At 41.8% G+C, this 21,811-nt stretch overlaps 4 protein-coding genes across 5 annotated transcripts in view; 2 read left to right on the top strand and 2 right to left on the bottom strand.

Moving 5' to 3' along the window:
* Positions 1-4,249, top strand: part of LOC135697414 (protein artichoke) — a 77,516-nt gene extending 73,267 nt beyond the window's left edge. Inside the window, exon 5 of the mRNA XM_065217070.1 lies at positions 35-4,249. Within this exon, the coding sequence (XP_065073142.1) occupies positions 35-3,763 (3,729 nt within the window). The 3' untranslated portion in view covers positions 3,764-4,249. The remainder of the gene's footprint in view (positions 1-34) is intronic.
* LOC135697490 (uncharacterized) lies at positions 4,238-4,908 on the bottom strand. Its single transcript, XM_065217239.1, has one exon. It carries the CDS (start codon positions 4,906-4,908, stop codon positions 4,273-4,275), a length of 636 nt encoding a protein of 211 aa, XP_065073311.1. The 3' UTR covers positions 4,238-4,272.
* An 80-nt stretch (positions 4,909-4,988) lies between these two features.
* On the bottom strand, positions 4,989-6,296 carry LOC135697478 (zinc finger protein 73-like). Its single transcript, XM_065217226.1, has one exon. It carries the CDS (start codon positions 6,180-6,182, stop codon positions 4,989-4,991), a length of 1,194 nt encoding a protein of 397 aa, XP_065073298.1. The 5' UTR covers positions 6,183-6,296.
* Positions 6,297-6,960: 664 nt separating this feature from the next.
* aus (argus) overlaps positions 6,961-21,811 on the top strand; it is a 64,677-nt gene continuing 49,826 nt past the window's right edge. Inside the window, exons 1-2 of one of the 2 annotated variants that reach the window (XM_065217112.1) lie at positions 6,961-7,592; positions 8,298-8,867. In XM_065217112.1, coding sequence (XP_065073184.1) covers positions 8,546-8,867 — 322 coding nt within the window. In that variant the 5' untranslated portion in view covers positions 6,961-7,592; positions 8,298-8,545. The remainder of the gene's footprint in view (positions 7,593-8,297; positions 8,868-21,811) is intronic. The other variant, XM_065217111.1, reaches the window with a different exon arrangement.

Genomic DNA, 21,811 nt, shown 5'->3' with positions numbered 1-21,811 from the left:
CTAGATTAAACCACTCCTTACTACCTTCACACAGGAACACATCACCGAGCTACGTCTGGCCAACAATCTTCTCGGAGATAACCTGAATCCGATCTTCTCCACCACCGAGCTGCAAACACTGAAAAGCCTCAAGCTCCTCGACCTGTCCCACAACCAGCTGATGGCACTGGACGAAGGAATCTTCGTGGGCTGCCGAAAGCTGCAGGACATTCAACTGGATGGCAACAAACTGTCCGACGTTCCGGCAAACTCCTTCAAGGATCTTCCTGCCCTCCGGCTCATCTCCCTCCGGAACAACCTGATCGAGAACGTTTCATCGGAATCGTTCGAGTTTTCGAACAAACTGGAACGGATCGATCTGCGCTACAATCGGATTCACATTCTGAAAGCAAACGCCTTCTCCACGCTGCCAGCGATGAAAGAATTGCTGCTAGCAGGAAATTTAATCAGCCTCGTAGACGAACGTGCCTTCATGGGTGCCGATTCGATCCAAAAACTGGATCTATCCGATAACTTGATAGGAGAATTCCCCACGGCCGCCTTGAGTTCGATCGAATCCCTCAAAGTGTTGAATCTTTCGCTGAATAACATCGATAAGCTGGAATCAAAGCATCTGCAGCAGTTGAAAAACCTTCAAATTTTGGACATTAGCCGTAACGTGATCGCATCAATTCTTCCGGGAACGTTTCGCGATCAAACCCTGCTTAAGTATCTGGATCTTAGCCTGAACTCACTGCGAACCATCGAGGATGATGCTTTTGAAGGATTGGACAACCTTCAGACTTTGATCTTGCGAGACAACAACATTCTTCTGATTCCGGGCAGTGCTTTGGGCAGGTTGCCTCGTCTCTCGAATCTGTACCTGGACTTCAACCGGGTGGCAGCCCTCTCTTCCAGTATTCTAAAGTCAATTCAACCGGAAAACATCCGATACCTATCGCTGTCACGGAATGTAATCCGTGAACTGCCAGCCAACAGCTTTACTTCATTCAAGAAACTGATCTACCTGGATATTTCCGGCAATAGCTTAGGTGTGATCAACGAGGACACCTTCGCCGGTTTGGATAACACTTTGATGGAGATCAAGATGTCGTACAACAAAATCTCCACGTTCCGGAAGATCGTCCTGCCGAAGCTTCGTCGGTTGGACATCAGTTCGAACAGCATCGATGATCTGGCAGTGGATGCTTTCCATGGGCTAGGAAACCTCCTGTACCTGAACATAAGCGGGAACGAACACGTTACGCAAATCACTCGGACTATGATCTACCCATTAAACAAGCTGCAGGTCATCGATATGAGCAACTGTGGTTTGAAGGTAATGAAACCGGATCTATTCCACAACAACACTGAGTTGAGAATTGTTCTCTTGAGTCACAACCACCTGAAGACCGTGGATGAAAATACCTTCATGGCTTTGAACAGTTTATTCAACGTTGATTTCTCGCACAATGAAATTACCACGATCAAGCCTCGATCGTTCATCAATACGATCAATCTGAGAACGCTCAACCTTAGAGGTAACAGCCTGGAGGAATTTAAAGCGGACATATTCAACAGTGAAACGGCAATGGAAACGTTGGACCTGTCGGACAATGAGATTACAGCGTTCGCTTCGAACACCTTCCGTATTCATCCGAGGTTGCGAAAAATCATCCTGGCCAGAAACAATATCCAGCGGTTTGCTCCAGAGTTGACGAACAGCTTGGACTTCCTTGAGGTGATTGATCTCAGCGGGAATCAGTTGACGATTATTGACCAGTTGGATTTTGCTCGATATGCTAATTTGAGGGAGCTGTACTTTGCCGACAATGAGATCGAAATGGTGAATGATATGGCATTCCACAATTCGACGCAGCTGCAGATAATTGATTTGAGCCAAAACAGATTGGAGCGGTTGACGGAGAGGATCTTCGAGGGTTTGACGCGACTGGAGCGGCTGGATATGAGTCATAATCCATTGCAGGAGCTACCCGAGGGATTGTTCGATAAGAGTCGAATCCAGAAGGTGGAACATTTAATTCTGGCGAACAACAGCTTCAAATCGATTCCGTTCAACGCTCTGAAAGATCAACATGACAGTATCTACACGCTGGATATGAGTCATAATCAGTTGAAGGATATTCCTTCGACCAACACCTACATGGTGATGGTAAACATTAAGAATATAGATTTTTCGTTCAATGCGTTGTCGGAACAGGCGATAAAAATGTTACTGGAACAGCCAAAAACGGCAAGGAAATTAAATTTAGCGAGCACTGGAATTGAACGGTTGCCGATCTTGGAAACTCCGTACCTTCAGGTGCTGAATCTATCTATGAACAATATTAGTTCCGTAGGTGATCGTGTTTTCGATAAGACTACCTTGCTAGAAGTGTTGGATCTTTCTTCAAACAGTTTAGAAAACATCGATTCCTTGAAACAAGTATGGCCTAAGCTGGGCTTGCTGAGCCATTTGGACCTGTCGGAAAACCCAATCAAAGCGATCATGGCTCACGCTTTCGATTCCCTTGGAGCGTTGAAGGTTCTGAAGATGCGAGATCTGGGTAAGATCAGTCGGTTGGAAAAGAATGCTTTCAAGCCACTGAATAGCCTCTCGGTGCTGGAAGCTTTCAACTTCGCCAAGCTGGGCTATATCGATGTTCAAGGTATACTGCAAGAGTTGCCCTCGCTGGCTGCGATTGATATTGAAGTCAAGGACTCCGTACTGGAATCGGATCAACTGCAGGTTATCGATCATCCCAAACTGAACCATCTGGGTCTGTACGGACGGATGCTGCAGAGTCTCTCTTCGGGAAGTTTTGCGGGTCTAAGAAATAAATTCCTGAGTGTTAGTTTGAAGAATACCTCAATTACGGCTCTTCCACCAGCCCTGCTATTCCCGTTGCCACGATCGTCGCACATTGATTTGGACATTTCGGGATCGAAGATCACAACACTGACTCAACCTTTCCTGAGTTCGATGGATGACCGCAAGAATAGTTTGACGATCACCGGCTTGAATGCAAACCCAGTGCAGTGCGATTGTCAAGCAAGAGCATTCCGAAGATGGATCATGGCCGCCAAGGTCATGGACGTGAAGTGTGCTTCGCCGGAAGGTGTTCGTGGGCGGCTGTTGATTGAAGTGGGTGATAATGAGTTAGTTTGCGATCAAAAGAAACCTACGACGACAACGAGTAGAACGTCGACGATCACGTTCACAAACTACACATCCGGATTTACGCAGGTTATTACCAAGGTTACCCCGACCACGGAACAGGACATTATTTGGAGCGTCGCTCCGACGGCAAAGACCAAGACAAAAACAAAGATGCCTCCGATGAAGCAGATGCCGATTACCAATGACGATATGCTAATTATCGGAATTGTGGGTGGAGTGATTGCGTTCATCTTTCTGCTGGTAGTGATAATTTGTATCTGCAGAGTGCGAATGAACAACGACACCTATCGAGGTCCGCCAATTGGAATGTCCACGATGCATCCCAATGGAATGCATGTGAACTACAAGAGCGGGAAGGGAACACCAATCTATCCGATGGTTGCTCCGTATGGACAGAATTACGCTACGTTACCCTACAAGCAGAGCTCTTCGCCGGATGCGCAACCTCGACCGAACTACTCGACGATCGGGAGAATCCCGTATCAATACCAAAACCAACACATGATGCCACCACCTTCTCAACTCTCAGCTGCCTCGATGCACTCAGTACACTCGGGCCAGAACCCCTACATGGCTTATCAGGACGATAAAGCCTACCGATAGTCCCAGCTTCCCCCCTCCCCATTCCGTCCTCATCATTGAGATTTTTCTTTTAGCCTTTAATTTATTTATAACTGCTAAGTACAATGTTCTGTATTTTTAAAACGTGAAATCCAGTCGTAGAACTGCCGGAGAAACTGCCAACCTCTTGTCACTCTGTCGATAATTTTCCGATCTACAGGATATAAGAGTGTGACACTGAAGTCAATACTTAGAAACGAAAAACGAAAATGCTCAAATCTATGTTTACACTAAGTCGAGAACCTCTAGGACCTTGCCCCGATGGAAGAAAAGAAGCCTTCCATCGAATGGACAGGGGGTATTGTTGTTAAATAGCTCTGTAGAAGATGAACTCAGATGAAACCGTTTATGTGTGGTGGTGCAACTGATGCACAGATTGAAACAATGTCACACTTAAGCAAACACTTTGTTTCTGTACTTTTTCGTTCATAAATAAAAGAAAACAAGTGAAAAATGTGCCCTCTAGTATTACGAGCAGTTCTTGGTTTATTTCACCGTCTTTGATAAATCACAAAATGATTGAGATTTTCACTTCCCACGGAGAAGGCTTGCACGCGTTCCCACTCCTGGTCGGCGGGAAATTTGGCTGAGAATGGCAGTGGATCAGTATGAACACCGTTTCCCTCGATCGGCCCTGCAATTATCACATAATGACCTTTAAAATTTTTCACGTACTCACGAAAAGCGACACCGTTGTTGAAATAGCAAAACATCATCGCCTGCCAGGTCGGCTGACCTTGGTTCTCGGTCACGTTTGTCAACGCGTCAGCAAATACCATAGGGATGTACGTCCTCTTCGCATATTTGGAGCGCCACCAGTTTTCATCCTTTTCGATGCCGGCCACAACGATTCCGGTCGCCGCCGTAATCAGCCACTCCAGAAGACCCGTTCCACAGCCAATGCTAAGCACTCGACCGATACCGTATCGCTGTAGACACTCTCCTATCCGTTCGAAATCACTCTGCAGTGGCCATAACCATAGATAATTCACGCGTTCCCCGAACGCCAATGTCTGACCTAGGTCGATCACTTTCTTCCAATCCTCCGCGGCGATGCATTCACTGATTTCATGCTCTACTTGAGCTTCACTGCTGGCCTCACGATCGCTGCTACCTCTCCGTTCCATTATGCATGAAGGGAAGATATGAAATTGGCTGTCTGCAAATTTTCACGCGGACGGGCACGCGCGTTCGCGATCGCGCGCTCTCACCTACTCGAATTGATAGCGTAGATCTGCGATGTGCGCTTTCGCCAATGAACTTCAGTGAAATTATTTATAGAAGAATTATTAGTACTGTTGGCGATGGTTGTGTTGACGGATGTCGTGATACTTGTTGTTTTCACCGGGTCGACCGTCGAAGGTGGTTGGTTGTTGGAATCGTCACGATCGTCGTCATCGTTGCTGGGATTCAGGATTTTCCGGTAGATTTCCAACGGATCAACTTTGGGCAAGGGTTTTGACAGGAGTTCAGTCTTTGCAGAACCAGCGGCGACGGTGAACGGTACGGCGGCAGGTTTGGGAGTTTCAAGCGGTTTCGGTTTTCCTACCACTTGAATGACGCTGATGCGATTTGAAATCGGCGCTTCCGCGGGTTTGGGATCAGTCTTTTTCGGCGTTGACTTATTACTTTGTTTGGCATCTTTTTTGATTGCGTCGAGCTGGTCGGGGATTTCAGCCTTAAGTACAACTTTCTCAATGTCACATTCCGGATGGAAGCTTCTAGCGTGCCGCAGGATGTTGTCCTTTCGGGAGCTGGATATTCCGCAGATGTCGCACCTGAATTCTTTGGAAGTTACGTGCGTTTTGAGATGCCGTTCGAGGTTTCTGGCGTCGACGAATTCTTTCTGGCACGTCTTGCACTGGAAATCCCTGGAACGGTGATTTAGCATGTGGAATTTCAGGGCATTATTACGGTAAAATGCCTTCCCGCAGTGATCGCATTTGAATAGCTTCTCTTTCGAGTGTATAATTTTGGCATGCTTCGTTAGGTTGCCTTTCAGGCCGAAGGTCATATCGCATTGATCACATTTGAATCGCTTCGACCCAGCATGCCGTGCTCGCTTATGCTGAGCCAGTGCCTGCTGTGTTTCAAATTGTTCGGAGCACCTGTTGCACTTTGCCTCTTGCAGCGCCATCGAAGATCTATGCTCGCGGCAATGAAGATCAAGATCACGTTGGTGTTGGTAGGTCTTGTCGCAGCGATTGCACCGAAGTCGTCGTCCCGAGTGGGTCTCTTCGTGGAATGTCTTGTGCGATTTGGAGCTGAAGGTGCGCTCGCAATGGTCACACTTGAACGGTTTCAGCTCCGGGTTCTGGCAGTGTTCGTGATAGTGTCGACTGGAGCGACTTTTCAGCGGTTTGCGACAGATGATGCATTCTTTCGGTGGCGACGAGGTCATCGGTTGATTATTTTGCACTCACTTTCAGAACATTGGCTTAACTAGCCCGGTTACTTTATTGCTTATTATTGCACTAATTGGGAAGGATGACAATTATTTTTTTTTAATATTTTAGAAAATTAATCACGATGATTGCTGGCAAAACAAAAATAAAATTTTGACGTGCGAGGGGTCGATCGGAGGAATTTTACCACCGAATCAGCTCTGAGATGATTGATAGAAATGATTCTCTTGCTCGCTCAAGTTCAGCTCGGTGGTGATATGCTCAGAGTCTAATAAGAACAAAGAAAACCTTGAAAGTGAGACTGTGTCCGTGCGAGGAGGTAACATCCAATGTCGACTTTTCAATTCAGTCAGGGATAGATGGCGTTATTTTAGCTGAATATAAAAAAAAAAAATCTACAAAAATCCTCAAAACAGATAGAAATGATGTATACAACAGGTTTCCATTTGCCAATTTGGTCAAAACAATGACAAAATTAACCAAAAGAAAAAATAGCTCCACTATTACAAAAACAAACATTGGGCCCATGATCGACGCAAACGTCAACAAAAGCTCGATGAATGGGTCGATTGCGATTCATGGCACCCTGTACACTCTTCAATGTTTGCTGCTGCACCCGTTCGCTCTCTTTCTCGCACATCAGACCATACACGATGCTATAGCATCACACGCAGACATGTTGTAGTCCTCAGCAGCTACAGAGAGAATAATCTTACAGCCATCCTATCAGACGTGAAAACATTGCAGACGAGAGAGGTAACGTTTTCGACGAACGTGACACAGTGAGCTCGAGCAAAAAGGGAGAACAGAAAAAAGATGCTCCGGGGCTGAAAATTTCCCATCGCAATCGTAGATTAATCAGTGAAAAAGTGTGATAACTGCAAGAAGCTAGTGTCGAAAATGCATCATGTTCAGATGTAACGTGAGCACGCGGGTGAAAAAGTGCAGCATCACAGTAGGCGAACCGTGCGTAGCTAGTGAAAAAATCTCCTCTCCCTTGTCGAATGATCTTTTTTTGTTCTTCTGCTCCGAAGAGGAAAAAAGAGCCCATCGTCGTCGTCGCCGTCGTCGACTGGCAGCAGCAGAAGCAGAGGCAGCAGCAGTAGTAGTAGTAGTAGAAGCAGAAGCAGAAAGCAAAGGCAGCAGCAGAAGCAGAAGCACCTCTGCTTTGCTGAAGAAAATGTAGCCCATTTCTGGGTGAAAAAGGGCCGAAAAGCGTGAAAAAGTGTGAAAATTTGTGCAAGCAGATTGGTGAATTGAAAAATATGTGTAATCTCAGTGCAGCGAAGGTGCACCAACTAGTGAACAATTTACTGACTCCTCGCAGGCAGGAATTCGAGGTGGAAAAATCAATACTAATATAAAAATTAACAATGGCGGCTGTTTAGTTCGGGGAGGAGCTTTAAGTAAGTTTCAGATACAAGATAATATTTGGCATGCGAGTTGTGGATCGCAGTAACCATGTCCTGAGGAAGCCTAAATCCAGTCTACTGTGATCGGAGGATGAAAATTACGCTTTGGAAGGATGTTACATTCATCTTGATGGAATTTTCCACTTTGAGAACTTTTTTTTGTCCTGCCTTTCCCTGGGTGGTGTCTGAGCAGCGATAGTGGTACACCCTTACAATTACAGCTTTCCAAGTGAAAAAGCTCCTGGTGTGTATCGAGAAGTAGGATATTTAATTCTTCTATCGGTAGCACACTTGCTCGCTTATTGGAGCGGAATGCTCACTGTGCTATGTACTGGATGCATTTTTTCCGTGACTGGTATCAATAATTATTATCTTCCATTTGTTCCACTTTTTTCGATGGTGGAGCGTCGATTGAAAAAAAAATCCTGAATAATTGTTCTTAATAATGATCCACCGGAAGAGGTAAAAAAAAAAACAAGCGAGAAGAGGATATTGATTTCATCCATCCTTCGGTCGCCTATCAACAGCGTAATTACTCATTCCCTCGATAGCACGACGGCGGCGGCCACCGAAAAATAAGACATGAACGCGACAAACCGAGCACGAAGAAAACGAAGAAGTCCGACACAATCATTCCACAATTGGAAATAATTGAAGCTGATTGCTTTAATATCTGTTTCCCAATTTTTCTCCTTCCAGATCGAATCCTCACATAGAAATACCTACACAAAACATGGTGATATGAGTAACTTAAACAAATAATTTAATTGATATTAAAATAGCTAAAAGAAAAAAGAGAAAAGCTAACCTAAAGCAAACAAAACAAAACAAAAACAAAAAGATAACAAGCAAGCATCAACAAGAGACAAAAAGACACACAAACAAATACGAAATCCACAACACAAGAAACACCACGCGAGCAGCTTTTCAGTTTTCTCATCTCTAAAATGCACAGCATGTTCAAGCCACCTAGCGAAATTCAGCGTCAAGTCGAAAGGATCAAACTATTAAACATTTCGCTCAAGTCATTCATTTTCTCTCGTGATTATTTCAACATTCCTGCATCATCATTTCTATCATCAACGTCGTCGTCGTCGTCGTCGTCGTCGTCGTCGTCGTCGTCATCACAACAACAACACACAAAAGGATATCATTTAGTTAGTACGGCACACTACAGTAGGAGCAAAACGTTACTGTATAGGTTGATTGTGCAAACTTTTTTGGCCTTGTTCTTGGTAACGAAATGCTGTGACGCAGCTAAGCAAGATGGTAAATAGCAATACCGAGCGAATAATAAAATGGGACATTTTCCATACCAGACCACCGACGGCGCGTCACCACATCGACGGACGAGGAAGGATAGTGAAACGAGGACGCCATCGCCAGAAATATCTGCATAATGGAATTATCATACAGAAAATTAAAATTGGACCATTATGCTTCAATAATAATCAACCAGACACTGGTGTCCGTCCGCTGGATGCCGGTGGTCCAAGCATTGTCAGATGATGTCTTTCACTCTCGTTCCCTTTCCGGTGGTGTTGCGTTTCGGGACGGGGTGGTCTCACAACAACATGCTCCAGATAACGTCGTTTCGTTTGGCTCACATAAAGTATACCTATATCGATCGTTTCTATCCAGCGGGGGACTCAATGAAGACAATTATGAACATTGTTAGAATAACTTTCGGCTGAATTTGCCACCGCCACATTAAAAAAATAAACGATGAAGTCGAGAGATGTTTGCGGTTTGAATGAATACACTAACTGCATGATGATAGAGCTGATAACAAGCGATAACGACTCGCTGAGTAGGTGACATCACCGTGTGATTAGTTTCGGTTGAACTTGGGAACAACTTTGACTGTGCACTTCGTGGAACTTTGTAGGACAAGCGCTCCATTTCCAGAGAGGAAGGGAAGATTGCGAAATAGACTCTTAGATAACGTTCTCAACGAACTGAGTTTCACAAAATAAGCATGCTTAAATTGGGAATTTAATTCGTGTAAAATCTAACTCTAACTTGGCAAAAATTACTGTAAATTTACACAAATTGTTGTGCAAATCTAAGCAAAATCTCGCACTAACTACATGTGCTTCAAAAATCGCAAAAAAATACATGAAGCTTTCAAACGCCGTAATAAAGGGATTTTTTTTAATTATCGGGCAAAACGGGCCGCAGGTTCTCGGAATGCTACTAAATTCCACCCATAGGTAGAGTTTATAATTATATGAATAAAACATGGGGTGACCAATTTTCCCAGAAAACTTTAGATGAAGTTTTCGGATTTTCGCGTACTTTGAAAATGGGTGTTTAGATTATTTAAAGTCCGGGAAAATCGGAAATGTTAAAATAATATTTTCTGGACAGTTAGTTTTTTGTTATTAACTCAAAAGTGTTAAGAGACACCACTTTTAATTTTTCACCAGTAAAATATATTATGTTTCTAAACATGAATAAAATTGTTTTTTTTTTTTTTTTTTTTTTATCATAGTCACTTTAACACTCTTGGGTCATTCGTGACTTGTCCGGGGGTGAGATTTGAACTCGTGACTTTGGTGTGAGAGGTATGGATGTTAACCACTACGCCGGGGTCGCCCCCTTTTATAAATAAAATTGTTTGAAAAATAGCCATCACTCAAAAAATTGGTATTAGCTGCTTTTCTTTGCGATTTTCCTCCATCGTAAAAATTTTCGGGGGAAACATTTTCCAAATTATATTCTATATAAACTTGGTGCACGAGTTATAAATTTTCAAAGTACGTGATGTCCGGGAAAATCCGAAAACTTCAACGAAAGTTTTTCCGGAAAATTGGGCAACCAATTTTTTTAAATTTTTGTTTCATTCATATCTAATCAAATCTAATACAATCGCAGCCAGTACAAGAAAGCATCCTGGAAAATCATTAGGTTAGATGAGACCTAATCATTTTTCTTGTCAACATTGATGTTTGCAGCATATCTGAGATATGACACAAACATCAAAACGGCCAGGCCTACTGCGTTGCATTTGCCGCAAAGATGATTCTGTGAAAGGATTCGAGTTCAAATAAATCGTGGAGGCACCATATTCGAAGCAGTTCCTAAATCGAAGCACTCCATAATGTTCGACTATTTTAAATAATTATTTTTGAAATTTTACTTCTGCAAATATTAGTTTCAGTGCTCTAGGGATGATGGTGTTACAGGGTTTTTAAAAATATCTTGTCAAAATAGACGAGTGCGTCATCATTAGGAACGCGTCAAATATGGTGCTGGCACGGTATATCTAAACAGCGATGCATTTCGTGAATCTTCAGGGGTGGAAGGAAGCGTGGACATACCGTACCAAACGCTCCGAGCTAGGTTATGAGTGAATGGAACAGTAATATGCAATGTAATGAATGGTATATAAAATACAGTGTAATGGAAGGATCTCACCAAATGCCTCCAATGTTAACCAAATTCCCGTATTCGATTTGACGTTTGTCAGCTGTAAGCTTCTCTCTGGCACTTGAAAGTACTACCTCGGCAACATGATCGCACTGAACGATGGGACGTTGGGGGTTTGCTGGCTTGACAGCGGCCCCAGGAACAAGCTGGGGGATATTGTAGGTCCTGCAGACCGTTGATGTACGTGCACTCACGTTGTTCCGAATGGAAGATCTTCCGTTGCTGATGATTGGCCATTTGCGCCAGGAATTGAGCTGCTCGTGAAAATAACTTCTTGAATCTCGGCTTTGGTGGCGACCCAGAACCGGGAAATCGCATCCAGGTCCATCTATGGTAGTTGTTGACCGGATCAGCACCCAAGTTTAAATATAACACAGGTCATCACTGGAATTTCGAATCGCGGAAAATGTGCTCCAATTACGATACAAACTATCTCACATAAATTATTAATTTTAATTTTTTTCATATTTACAACGCGACAAAGAAAACAAACGTCACGGCCGTACGGACGCACAGCCTACTCTTCTAATTTTTGTTTCATTCATATGATCATAAACTCTGACTGTCGACAAAATTTCATCGAATTCTGAGAACCTTCGGCCCAACCATGTTCAAATTTGTCAAATAATCACTGAAGAAAGTTTACAGTTTAATAAAATTTAATCTTTATTTGTTCCAAATTCAAATTACATTTCATTTAAACCTTGGTGCTCCAGGAGACCAGTTTACCCTCTAAGGCCTTAGATGCTAGTTTACATCTTCTGCCGCTTCATCAATTCGTGCAACTTGAAGCAGAAAAAGGTGCTCTAAGGCTGAAACGTGTAAAACGTTTTCAAGATGAAGATCACAATGGACTCCTAAGAATCCTCAGAGATTTTCAACTAAGCACTTTAGTAACCATGAATAAAGACTGGATGGAGGCCAAGACTAACTTTAATTTTCCCTTTGAAGTGATTGAATCCAATCGCAGCAACTGTATTTTACACCGATGGCTCCAAAATGGGGAAATCTACCGGAGCTGGGATTACAGGCCCAGGAATAAACATCTCAATACCAATGGGACAGTGGCCTACAGTTTTCCAGGCAGAAATACATACTATTTCAACATGTACAAATATTTGTTTCAATATCTGTATTTTCTCTGATAATCAAGCAACACTGAGTGCTTTAACACATACCAGGCGAAGCTAGTTTGGGAGTGCATCTTCTCCTTAAAACAGCTGGTTACAACAAATAGTGTTGGGTACATGGTCGCAAGACTGACGCAAAATTTGACATTTTCGCTCCACATTGCTCAAGCGGTTTCAAATCGGGTCTAGATTAGCCTCCCAAGGTTTGAACTGATTTGGTATGAAACTGACTGGGCACAAACCATTTGAAGTTTATATGGGAATTACTATGGGGAAACCAAACTTCTTCTTCATATTCTTCTACCCTTCTTCCATATTGCATCGCTAACAATTTCTATAGCTATTCTTATGGAAAATCAGCTACAACTTTACGGAATGATGTTTTTCAGCCAAACATCAAATTAAATAGTTATTAATTGTTTAAGAGATTGATAAGCTTATAGCATGATAAAGCAACTTTTTTGTGGGCAACACTGTATTCTGCCGTGTGACATAGTAGCCATGATGTTTTAGCTCTATTCAACGCGCCAGAAACACCAATGTTGCCTGCTGAGCAGTTGATTGAGCATATTCATAAGACAATAGTTACTTGAATCATTAATATCTTTTGATCCTAACATTTTATCAACAAAGTTGTAGCTGTGAAAATTTACAACAAGTCCAGCTATCAATTTTAACAGCAGAGTAATAGGGTTAATTATTAGATAGATATTAATACAACATTTGGTTTTCCCATTACTTTAAATGGTTTGTGCCAAGTCAGTTTATTACTAAATGACTTAAAATTTTGAAAGGCTAATCAGGAATCTTTTGAACACTGTGGAGCGAAAATTTCAAATTTTACATCAGTTTAATGGTCACTGTGGTATAGAGGGTAATGAAAAAGCCGATTATTTAGCAAGAATTGGCTCTTCAACTGATTTCATCGGGCCTGAGCCATGTAGAATCTGGGAATCATCGATGTTTGATGCCAATTGGAGAGCTCTCTCAGCATTACGACAATCAAAAAGATTCATTACAGCTTGTAATAGAATCACACGCAGCCTACTCAGTTTGAAACAATAGATCTGAAGTTGAAACTTCGCATCACCTACTGTGCCAATGCAGTGCATTAATTCAGCGAAGACTCCGCGGTCTCTCGGTAAGGGTGTCCTCATGCCTAACAAGATATGATCTAGTGAACTTAAAAAGGTACCGAACTTCATTAAGGAAGTTATACCTTCTTGGGGTGAAATGCGACTATCATTGCATACATACATATCAAGTTGGAGTATACCACAATAGATCTAATTATTGGTCGCAGTGAAGAAGAATCTCGGTGCTCTAGCTACTACAGTAACTTATCAGCCTAAATTGCTTTAAATTGTTTTTCCATTGTTCCTGTCTTGGCAAATTCAGTTTAAGCTAAAATTGATTTCTAGTTGCCTATTTTTGTTTTTTTTTCTATAATGCGTTTATTTATCCAGGCTCATTTGCTGTAGCTTTGCGGAGCCGATATTCATTGTTTAGATTACAAAATTACTTAAAACTAACTTTAGTAAAGCGGGGGCCGATTACTCGCGGCTATCTCGAGGTTAGGGGTAACAAATTGTAACAAATGGATGGCAGGGTAGGGATTGTGAACACAAGGTTTGGAGGGCAATGTGCTCTTGATCTCGAATTAAGCGGCACTATGATGAAAAAGACCAACACGGGGGTACACCGATGGGCAGCTAACAACTTGGGAGAACACAAGATGACACTAACTACTAAATCATCAGATCTATCCGTTTTAAAAACACATAAATTAAATTCAAATAGTCGAGATCTCGGCTCGCGAAGACATCTCTAACGGGTATCGCGGGTTGTTTTCCTCGGGCCCTGAGGGATGTGGATAACTCAGATCTGGCAACACGGTGTAAGGTACATGACCAAACAACATGCTCGATATCGTAATAACCACTGCCAAACGCACGTAAATTGCTGCCTGAGAGCCCAATTCGATAGAAGTGCGAGTCTAACGAGCAGTGATTGGACATGAGCCTTGATATAACGCGTATAAAGTCGCGGCTCATGTCCAACCCTTTGAACCATGGTTTGTTCGACACCTGTGGGACAATTGCTGACGAGCAATGAAGAAAAATTCGTTGAAGGCGACTTGTTGCTCAAAAATATTGCCTTCCACAGCGCCCACCTTAGCCAACGAGTCCACTTTCTCATTACACCGAATTGAGCAATGAGATGGGACCCAAGCTAAGGTGATAGTATATGAGCAGTTAGATAAAGCACTCAGTTTAGATCATATTTCAGGCAGGAAATACGAGGAGTGCTTCATCGGCCTCATTGAATCCAAATCCAGTGGAAGCATTTATGGTTGACCCATCTGTGAAAAATCTTCTATCGTTACTTACATGATGGTACTTGATTGCAAAAATTGAGGGAACAACTTGATTTCTTGTATCATGGTCAGATCAAAATTTACATAGGATCTATAGAAGGCCCAACCTCCAGCGTCATGTACTCATAGTACAAACTCATGAATCTTGTTTGAGGATTTCGGTCGAGCAGCTTCTCAAAATGTTCTAACACCAAAGGATTCATTACTTCACAACGGATGAGAAACCGGAAAGACAGCTCAGCGAAACGATCTGTCAGTGGGAGAACACCCGCGAGGCTCATCGTATGAGTCGAGTGCACACAGCCTAGCGCAATACGAAGGCAACGGTATTGAATCCGTTGCAGCTTAAGGATGTGTGTTTTTGCTGCGGATTGGAAGCAAAAGCTGCCGTACTCTAAAACCGAAAGGATGGTTGTTCTGTACAACATGTGCATTTGGAATCGAACCAGACACCTAAAAACTTAAAAGAAATACTTTGAGTGATTGTTTTACACATTCGCTGAAGCTGTAACTGTGCAGGATGATGCTTCCTAGAAAAAACAACCAACTCAGTTTTCTCCGGAGAGAATTCGATACCCAGCTTCATAGCCCAAGTAGACAAATTGTCTAAGGTATCTTGCAATGGCCCTTGCAGGTCCGGTGCACTTGGCCATCTGCAAGCTGCCTTAGCGAGCAATTTTCATCAAGACAACCATCAATGTCTTTTACATAAAAATTATAAAGAAGGGGGCTTAAACATGAGCCCTGGGGGAGACCCATGTAACTAATTCGTGAAGTTGTCGAGTTTCCATGAGAAAAGCTCATATAGAGGAAATGTCTCTAATGTTGCCTATGGATCTAAGATTGGGCCCATCGCTAAAAATCTGCTATTTATCAATTTTATCTAGATGAACGCGTTATTGGGACGTTACTTATGGATAGTTTTGGTTGCTATTGAAAATTTAGTCGATTGCTGAATGTATGTATGGGCCCAAATTAGGGACACTTAAGGCCGACATTACCTGCATTTCTCATATTTCTCAGACAACAAGTTGCTCCAATAGTTGTTCATAATTGGTGAAAGCCCACTATCGTGGAGCTTATCCGAAAGGAGTCTATTTTTGTTTGTTTAAAGAGATTTTACCCTTCAAGGGCATTCGTATACAGGTATACAGGTATTGCAAACTTCATGTGGTTTCCTTTCCAACAAATGGTGTTTTGTTAGCCAGGTGTGTCCAAGTCGAAGCCTCGTAAGAATCAGTGCTGATAAAAATGATTCCTCTACACTCAACTTAGCTTAGAAAATGAAGACAACCTTAATAGACAACTACCTGCATGAATTTGAATTTTGACATAAACATTCTCTTGATCAAGGCAACCTCTGAGTATCGAAGTCAACATTTGCTTCGAATGAACTCGTGGCTGGAATTTTATTATCGCCTGTGTTGTTGTCAATATCAATATTCATCTTCTTCTTGGTGGGGATGATTTTGAGGATCAAATGCAAAATGATTATTTTCATTGTACACAAATATAGCGTTGAAGAACATTGATTGAAGGAAAATTATTGCATCATGATAAATTGATGATAAAATCGAGGTTTTAGGTTCTGAAATCGACAAAATTCAAAATAATCATGTTTTCCAAAATAAATTTGATTATTTTGCTTATGAGGATCGCCTCTGATTTTGACAATTTTGGGTTGGATAATCAAGCAGTGCTGAATATTCGTTGATTTATAATCAACACCTTTGTTCGTTTCGCTCGTACTTCACAGCGAAGATATTCAAAACGAACGCAATTCATCTACACTGGGTTGAAGTGCTACTCCTTGCGTGTGATGGTAAACGATAAAAGCAGACAATGGTAAGAACTATTTGGTCTATTCTGTCCATCTGGTCCATCAATTCAAAAACTATTGACTTAACAATCCTAGTAATATTCCTTGTTGATCCGTCCCATGTTGACTGATGTGCTTTCAATATTGTGGATTTTGGTTGTCTGGGTTGTTTGTAGCTTTCTCTCGCTGTCGACCTTTATTTGCTGCTCCGTCAGCCTCTTCATTTCCAGTTATTTTCGAGTGACCGGGAATCCAGCAGTAGCAAATATCCTTTCCTTCTGCCTCCTTATCGATAGCTTGAACGTACGCGTTCTTGGACTTTCCTATTTCTAGTGTTTCAAGGCAACTAGCAGAGGCGCTAATTATAACGGTCTTGCCATTTACTTCACGAGCTGCCCATAACAAAGCTGCAGCTTCGGTGGTGAAAACTGAGCATTGTTCAGGAAGATCAGCTTTAATTCTAGTTGTAGGACCAATTACATCGAAACCAACTTTCCCATCAGCCAAAGATCCGTCTGTAAACCACCGGTTGTGCTGTTGGTATTTCTTATCTACTAGCTCACGAAAAGCTTCCCTTGCTAGCTGAGACGTGTGTCCTGAATTGACTTTCGCTTTAATTGTCCAATAGATTGAGGGTTTCCGTTTGTGCCAAGGTCTATGCTGAACAGTTACGAGTTATTTCAATGGCGGAAGCGATTTACCTAAGTCCCTGTCTCTGGGACTTTCAAAAATCCTCCATGTGATTGTCCATCAGAATCCATACTATGCGGTTGCTAATGTTTGCAGTACTCGGCCGTCATCGGCATGGTTGAGCCACCTAAGTTACTCAGAGCTACTCAAAATTAACTCCGATTTAACTCACGATCGAAACCTGTCTTGCCCCAAGGGATCCTTAAACGATTTGTTTTATTTTCAAGAAGCATGAACGAGGTGTGAGTTTATAAAATTTCTTGAAGTGGCAATTACAACGGAAGATTGGAACCACATCTTTCCGGTCAATTGGTCACTTTCTATTGTATTAAAGTCACTATTTGGTCACTATTTTCGTTATTTCAGTCAATAAAGTCACTTCAATTATATCACATACCCACTACCAGCCCTGTTCTTGAAATGTAATACCCATGTCCAATTGGTCTATCGGAAGAATATTTGAGAGTATATCAGGTTATATGAAATGCTCTCATTGTGAAAATAAAACGCTGTTGTATTTTGAACGACGTGCAGGTGCCCGTGTTACAAAAGTTGGCGCGAGTACTGACAAGTTAATTTCAAGTTAAATTTAGCGCTGCACTCGGGACACAGCCCAACCCAAGCAACATTGCAAGTTTTATCAAGGTTTTATAGCATTCTACAAGTCTAAATCATCGTTTACAGAACCTTCATAAAACCATAAATGTTTCTTGGGAAGTAATCAGGGATAATAGTTCGATTAGTTTTGTTTGCACAGCTGAGCTCCAGAGCCAAATAAATGTTACTGGCCCTTATTACCGATGTCACTTCACGGTGAAGTGACAACTTATCACTCACGGTGTAGTGATTCCCATTTGATTTACACGGCAATCACTTCACCGTGAGTGACAACTGGTCACTTCAATTCGTTTTCACCGTGAAGTAACACAAGTAATAAGGGCCACTGTCATCTCAGCAAAAGTGAAGTTTGGTTGCTGTATTTCGCAAAATTTTTCGCTGAATTTCAGCACAAAAAAACCTAAAAACCTTGCTGAAATCTCAGTAAACTTTGTTGCCATTAGCTCAGCTGTATCTTGGGTCCTAATATGACTTGACAAATTTCTCAATTAATCACATAGTCGAGTAGTTCTTCGTTCGACGTTCTTCCAGCAGTGATTTTATGAAAATGAGACAATCAAATTCGGATTTTTTAGGCCTATCATAAATAAAACCCCATTTCCTCGAAGGTCTAGAATAAGTATGGTAAAGTTCCAGTTGTAGGAAACGTTATTTTAATCTCCGCGAATGGTATGATCCATTCTAAGATTTCAGATTTTCCTCAAATCCAGGATTTCGATTTTTGTAAACTCAGCTATCTCTTAATATTTTCAATATCCTACACACTAATCCAGTCCAAAAAGGTTTTACTTTATTTTTGAATTGCGGAACTGTTCGGTAAAAGTTTGAAAATCTGTGGAAAATTCAAAAAGGAAAATTTATTCCGAACTTTACAAACCAGAACTAAAAAAGTCATTTAATGGTAGAAAATAAAATTTGTCGTTTTTATAGATTCCTCATGGATAACGGTCATTTGAATTTTTACCGAGTTTTTCAGCAAATCAAAAATTCAGTAAAAAATACTGACTCCTGTAAAATAATTGAAATGTGTAGAGTAGCATAAATTTTTACAAGTATAAATAAATTACATAAATTTGGGGCTAGGAAAATTTTCTGGAATATTGGAGCATAACATTTTTTCAAGATTGTTGAACTTTTTTTTCCTGTTGGGTACATTACCACTGCGACCATTTATTTGATCTATTGTAGTATATTCCCCGTTTTTTTGTTAACCTTATTAGGGTGAAAAACTACTATTAGAAGTAACCATCAACACCTAACTTTAGGTATATTCCCAGCAAGGAATTACGTGTCGTATGAAACGCACTACCTTACTAGGAGATGAACACCATATTTCAAAGAGCTGTAGTAGTCCCTTATCAAAGAACTTTACCCTTCTGTTTCCTCGTTACAAAACCGACAAATATCATCATCAACTTTTTTAATTAGTCTTAGATGATATTTGGCTGGACAGTGTCCTGTAATTAGGCCTATGTAAGTACATAGGTCTTTCTTTGAGAGGCTAAGGAGTTTTTGTGTGTTTGATGCATTTGGCATCACAAACTTTCTTGATTGTCGGGCTGTGATAGTATTATTCCAATTACAATCTATCATCATCTTTTTCCAGTTCCTTAATTCCATCTTGATGGAGCTTGGAGAGACCCCACAGAATGGTTCAGGTCCTAGAAATTGTTTAGATGATCCTTGTCTGGCTAGTTCATCAGCCTTTTCATTACCTTCTACTCCACAGTGTCCTGGCACCCAGTAGAGATTTACTGTATTGTTATTAGACAACTGTTGAAGTAACTGAATGCATTCCCATACTAACTTGAAAGTACATGTAAATGATTTTAAAGCATTCAAAGCTGCTTGGCTATCAGAAAAAAATGCATAGATTTGCATGTTTATATTTTCGTTTTAAACACACAATAGTACACTCTAGTATGGCTTGAATTTCAGCCTGAAAAACGGTTGACCATCCACCCATAGAAACTGAAATATTAACACCAGGACCTGTCACACCAGCTCCCACTTTATCATTTTGTTTTGATCCATCAGTAAAGAATACAACTGATCTTGGGTGGATTTGTGGTCCTCCCGCACTCCAGAGAGAGCGGTCTGGTTGTACCACATTGAACAGTCGACTAAAATTGAATTTTGTCTCCATCCAATCATTACTGACTGTAACTAATGGATTGATTCGTATTGTTAAACTTACATAAAGTTATAAAATTCTGGAAAAATGTTTTGCCACTGAATTAGGGGAATTCAAATTTCCCCTGATCCCCTTCTGGCAACGTACATGTATACAAAGTAAATGAAGCTATTTATGTCACATTTTGATAGATGCAAACAATTTTAGCTCTGAGCACGGAAGGTGATAGCTCAATTGTAGATGCAACGACCTATTTCAAGAATGAGTACTCATTAGAGTGCACACTTAGAAATTACTATTTTTACACGAGACGTAATTTAGCTCTGACGTAAATCATGGAACGTAAACAAACATGGCATGTAAAATTAAGTGTCCTGAAACTGAAACATATGCAACTAGACGAAAAGTGCGTTTGATTGAATTCATTTTCTCGTCCTTTTCAACTGATTCTTATGTCAAAAGGGCCGCTTGCATGTGTCGGTCTCAGGGCACTGAAATTTACATGTCTTTTTCGTAGTGTGTGGGTCAACTTAACAACCTACGTCTCCTCATGGCTCGGTCGATCCATATTGAGGTCCCCAACAACTATGTCAAATTTGAACGAATTTGGTTACTATCTGGATTTGCGGGAGAGCCTTCTAATTTGTTTGGTCCGCTTGTCAAAAATTCAAAAATCGCTCAATTTTTATCAAACCTGGGACCTAGTTTGATTAACCTATACAGAACAAGAAGAACCGTTGAAGACCGTAAATCGATTCGACTTCTGTGCAAAACGTTATTATTTTTTAATTATGGTCATGTGTTCCGCGCATACCTTACTTACCTTACCAATCAGACTAAGGCCTTGTTGTCCTCTGCTGTCCGAAGAAGTCGTCTCCACTCTACTCGCCAGCCTCGTAGTCTGCAAAGGGTTCGCAGGTCGCCTTCTACTTGGTCGATCTCCACCTTGCCTGCTGCGCGCCTCTTCTTCTTGTTCCTGTTTGGTCGCTTTCTAGAACCATTTTCACTGGGTCGTCGTATGGTATTCTTACGACGTGCCCAGCCCACAGTAGACGCCCAATTTTTGCAATGTGGACGATGGATGGTTCTCCAAGCAGCTGGTGCAATTCGTGGTTCATTCGCCTCCTCCACGTTCCGTCATCCATCTGCACTCCACCGTAGATGGTACGCAACACCTTCCGTTCGAAAACAACAACGTTGGTCCTCCACGAGCATAGTCCAGGTCTCGTGGCCGTAGAGGACCACCGGTCTAATCAGCGTCTTGTAGACAGTCAATTTTATTCGACCGGAGCGTCCTCCGGAGTCCAACGTAGGCACGATTCCCTGCCATAATGCGTCTTTGAATTTCTCTGCTGGTATCATTTTCGGCGGTCACCAGTGAGCCCAAATACACGAACTCATCGACCACCTCGATTTCGTCACCGTCAATCTGAACTCAGGGTTGGGAGGCTAACATTGTCTTCCCTAGAACCTCTTCCTTTAATGTATTTTGTCCTTGATGCGTTGATGGCAAGTCCAATCCGCCTAGCTTCAGCCTTTAGTCTGATGTACGTTTCCGCCATCGACTCAAAGTTCCGTGCCATGATGTCTACTATATGCACTACTGGGTGCATATAAGCTTGTAGGTATGCACGGTGCACCAGGGCGACTGTAAAAAAATAATAACTTTTTGCACAGAAGTCGAATTGATTCGCGGTCTTCGACGAAGTTGTGTGTATAGTTTTTTTAATCTAGGTGCCAGGTAAAAAATCTAAATTTTTGAAATTAGATCAAGCTAGTTTTGTTCCGTTTCCCATACATTTTCGCATACAAATTTTAAAGCTCTCCCACAAATCCAGGTTGTAACATAATTTATTCACATTTATCACAGCTGCTGGGGATCCCAATACGAATCGAAAGAGCTGTGGGGAGTCGGGGGTTGTGATCCGTCATATAGTGTTGACCAACCCTATTGCTCATCACGTGTATTTTGAGGTCGTCATCACATTTAATAAGCCTCACATGCATACTAGA

This window comes from Ochlerotatus camptorhynchus, unplaced genomic scaffold (genome assembly GCF_037179485.1).
Source record: "Ochlerotatus camptorhynchus isolate MF236.1 unplaced genomic scaffold, CSIRO-AGI_Acam_v1.1 ptg000070l, whole genome shotgun sequence".
Taxonomy (NCBI): Eukaryota; Metazoa; Arthropoda; class Insecta; order Diptera; family Culicidae; genus Ochlerotatus; species Ochlerotatus camptorhynchus.
This window is presented reverse-complemented; position numbering and strand designations above follow the sequence as displayed.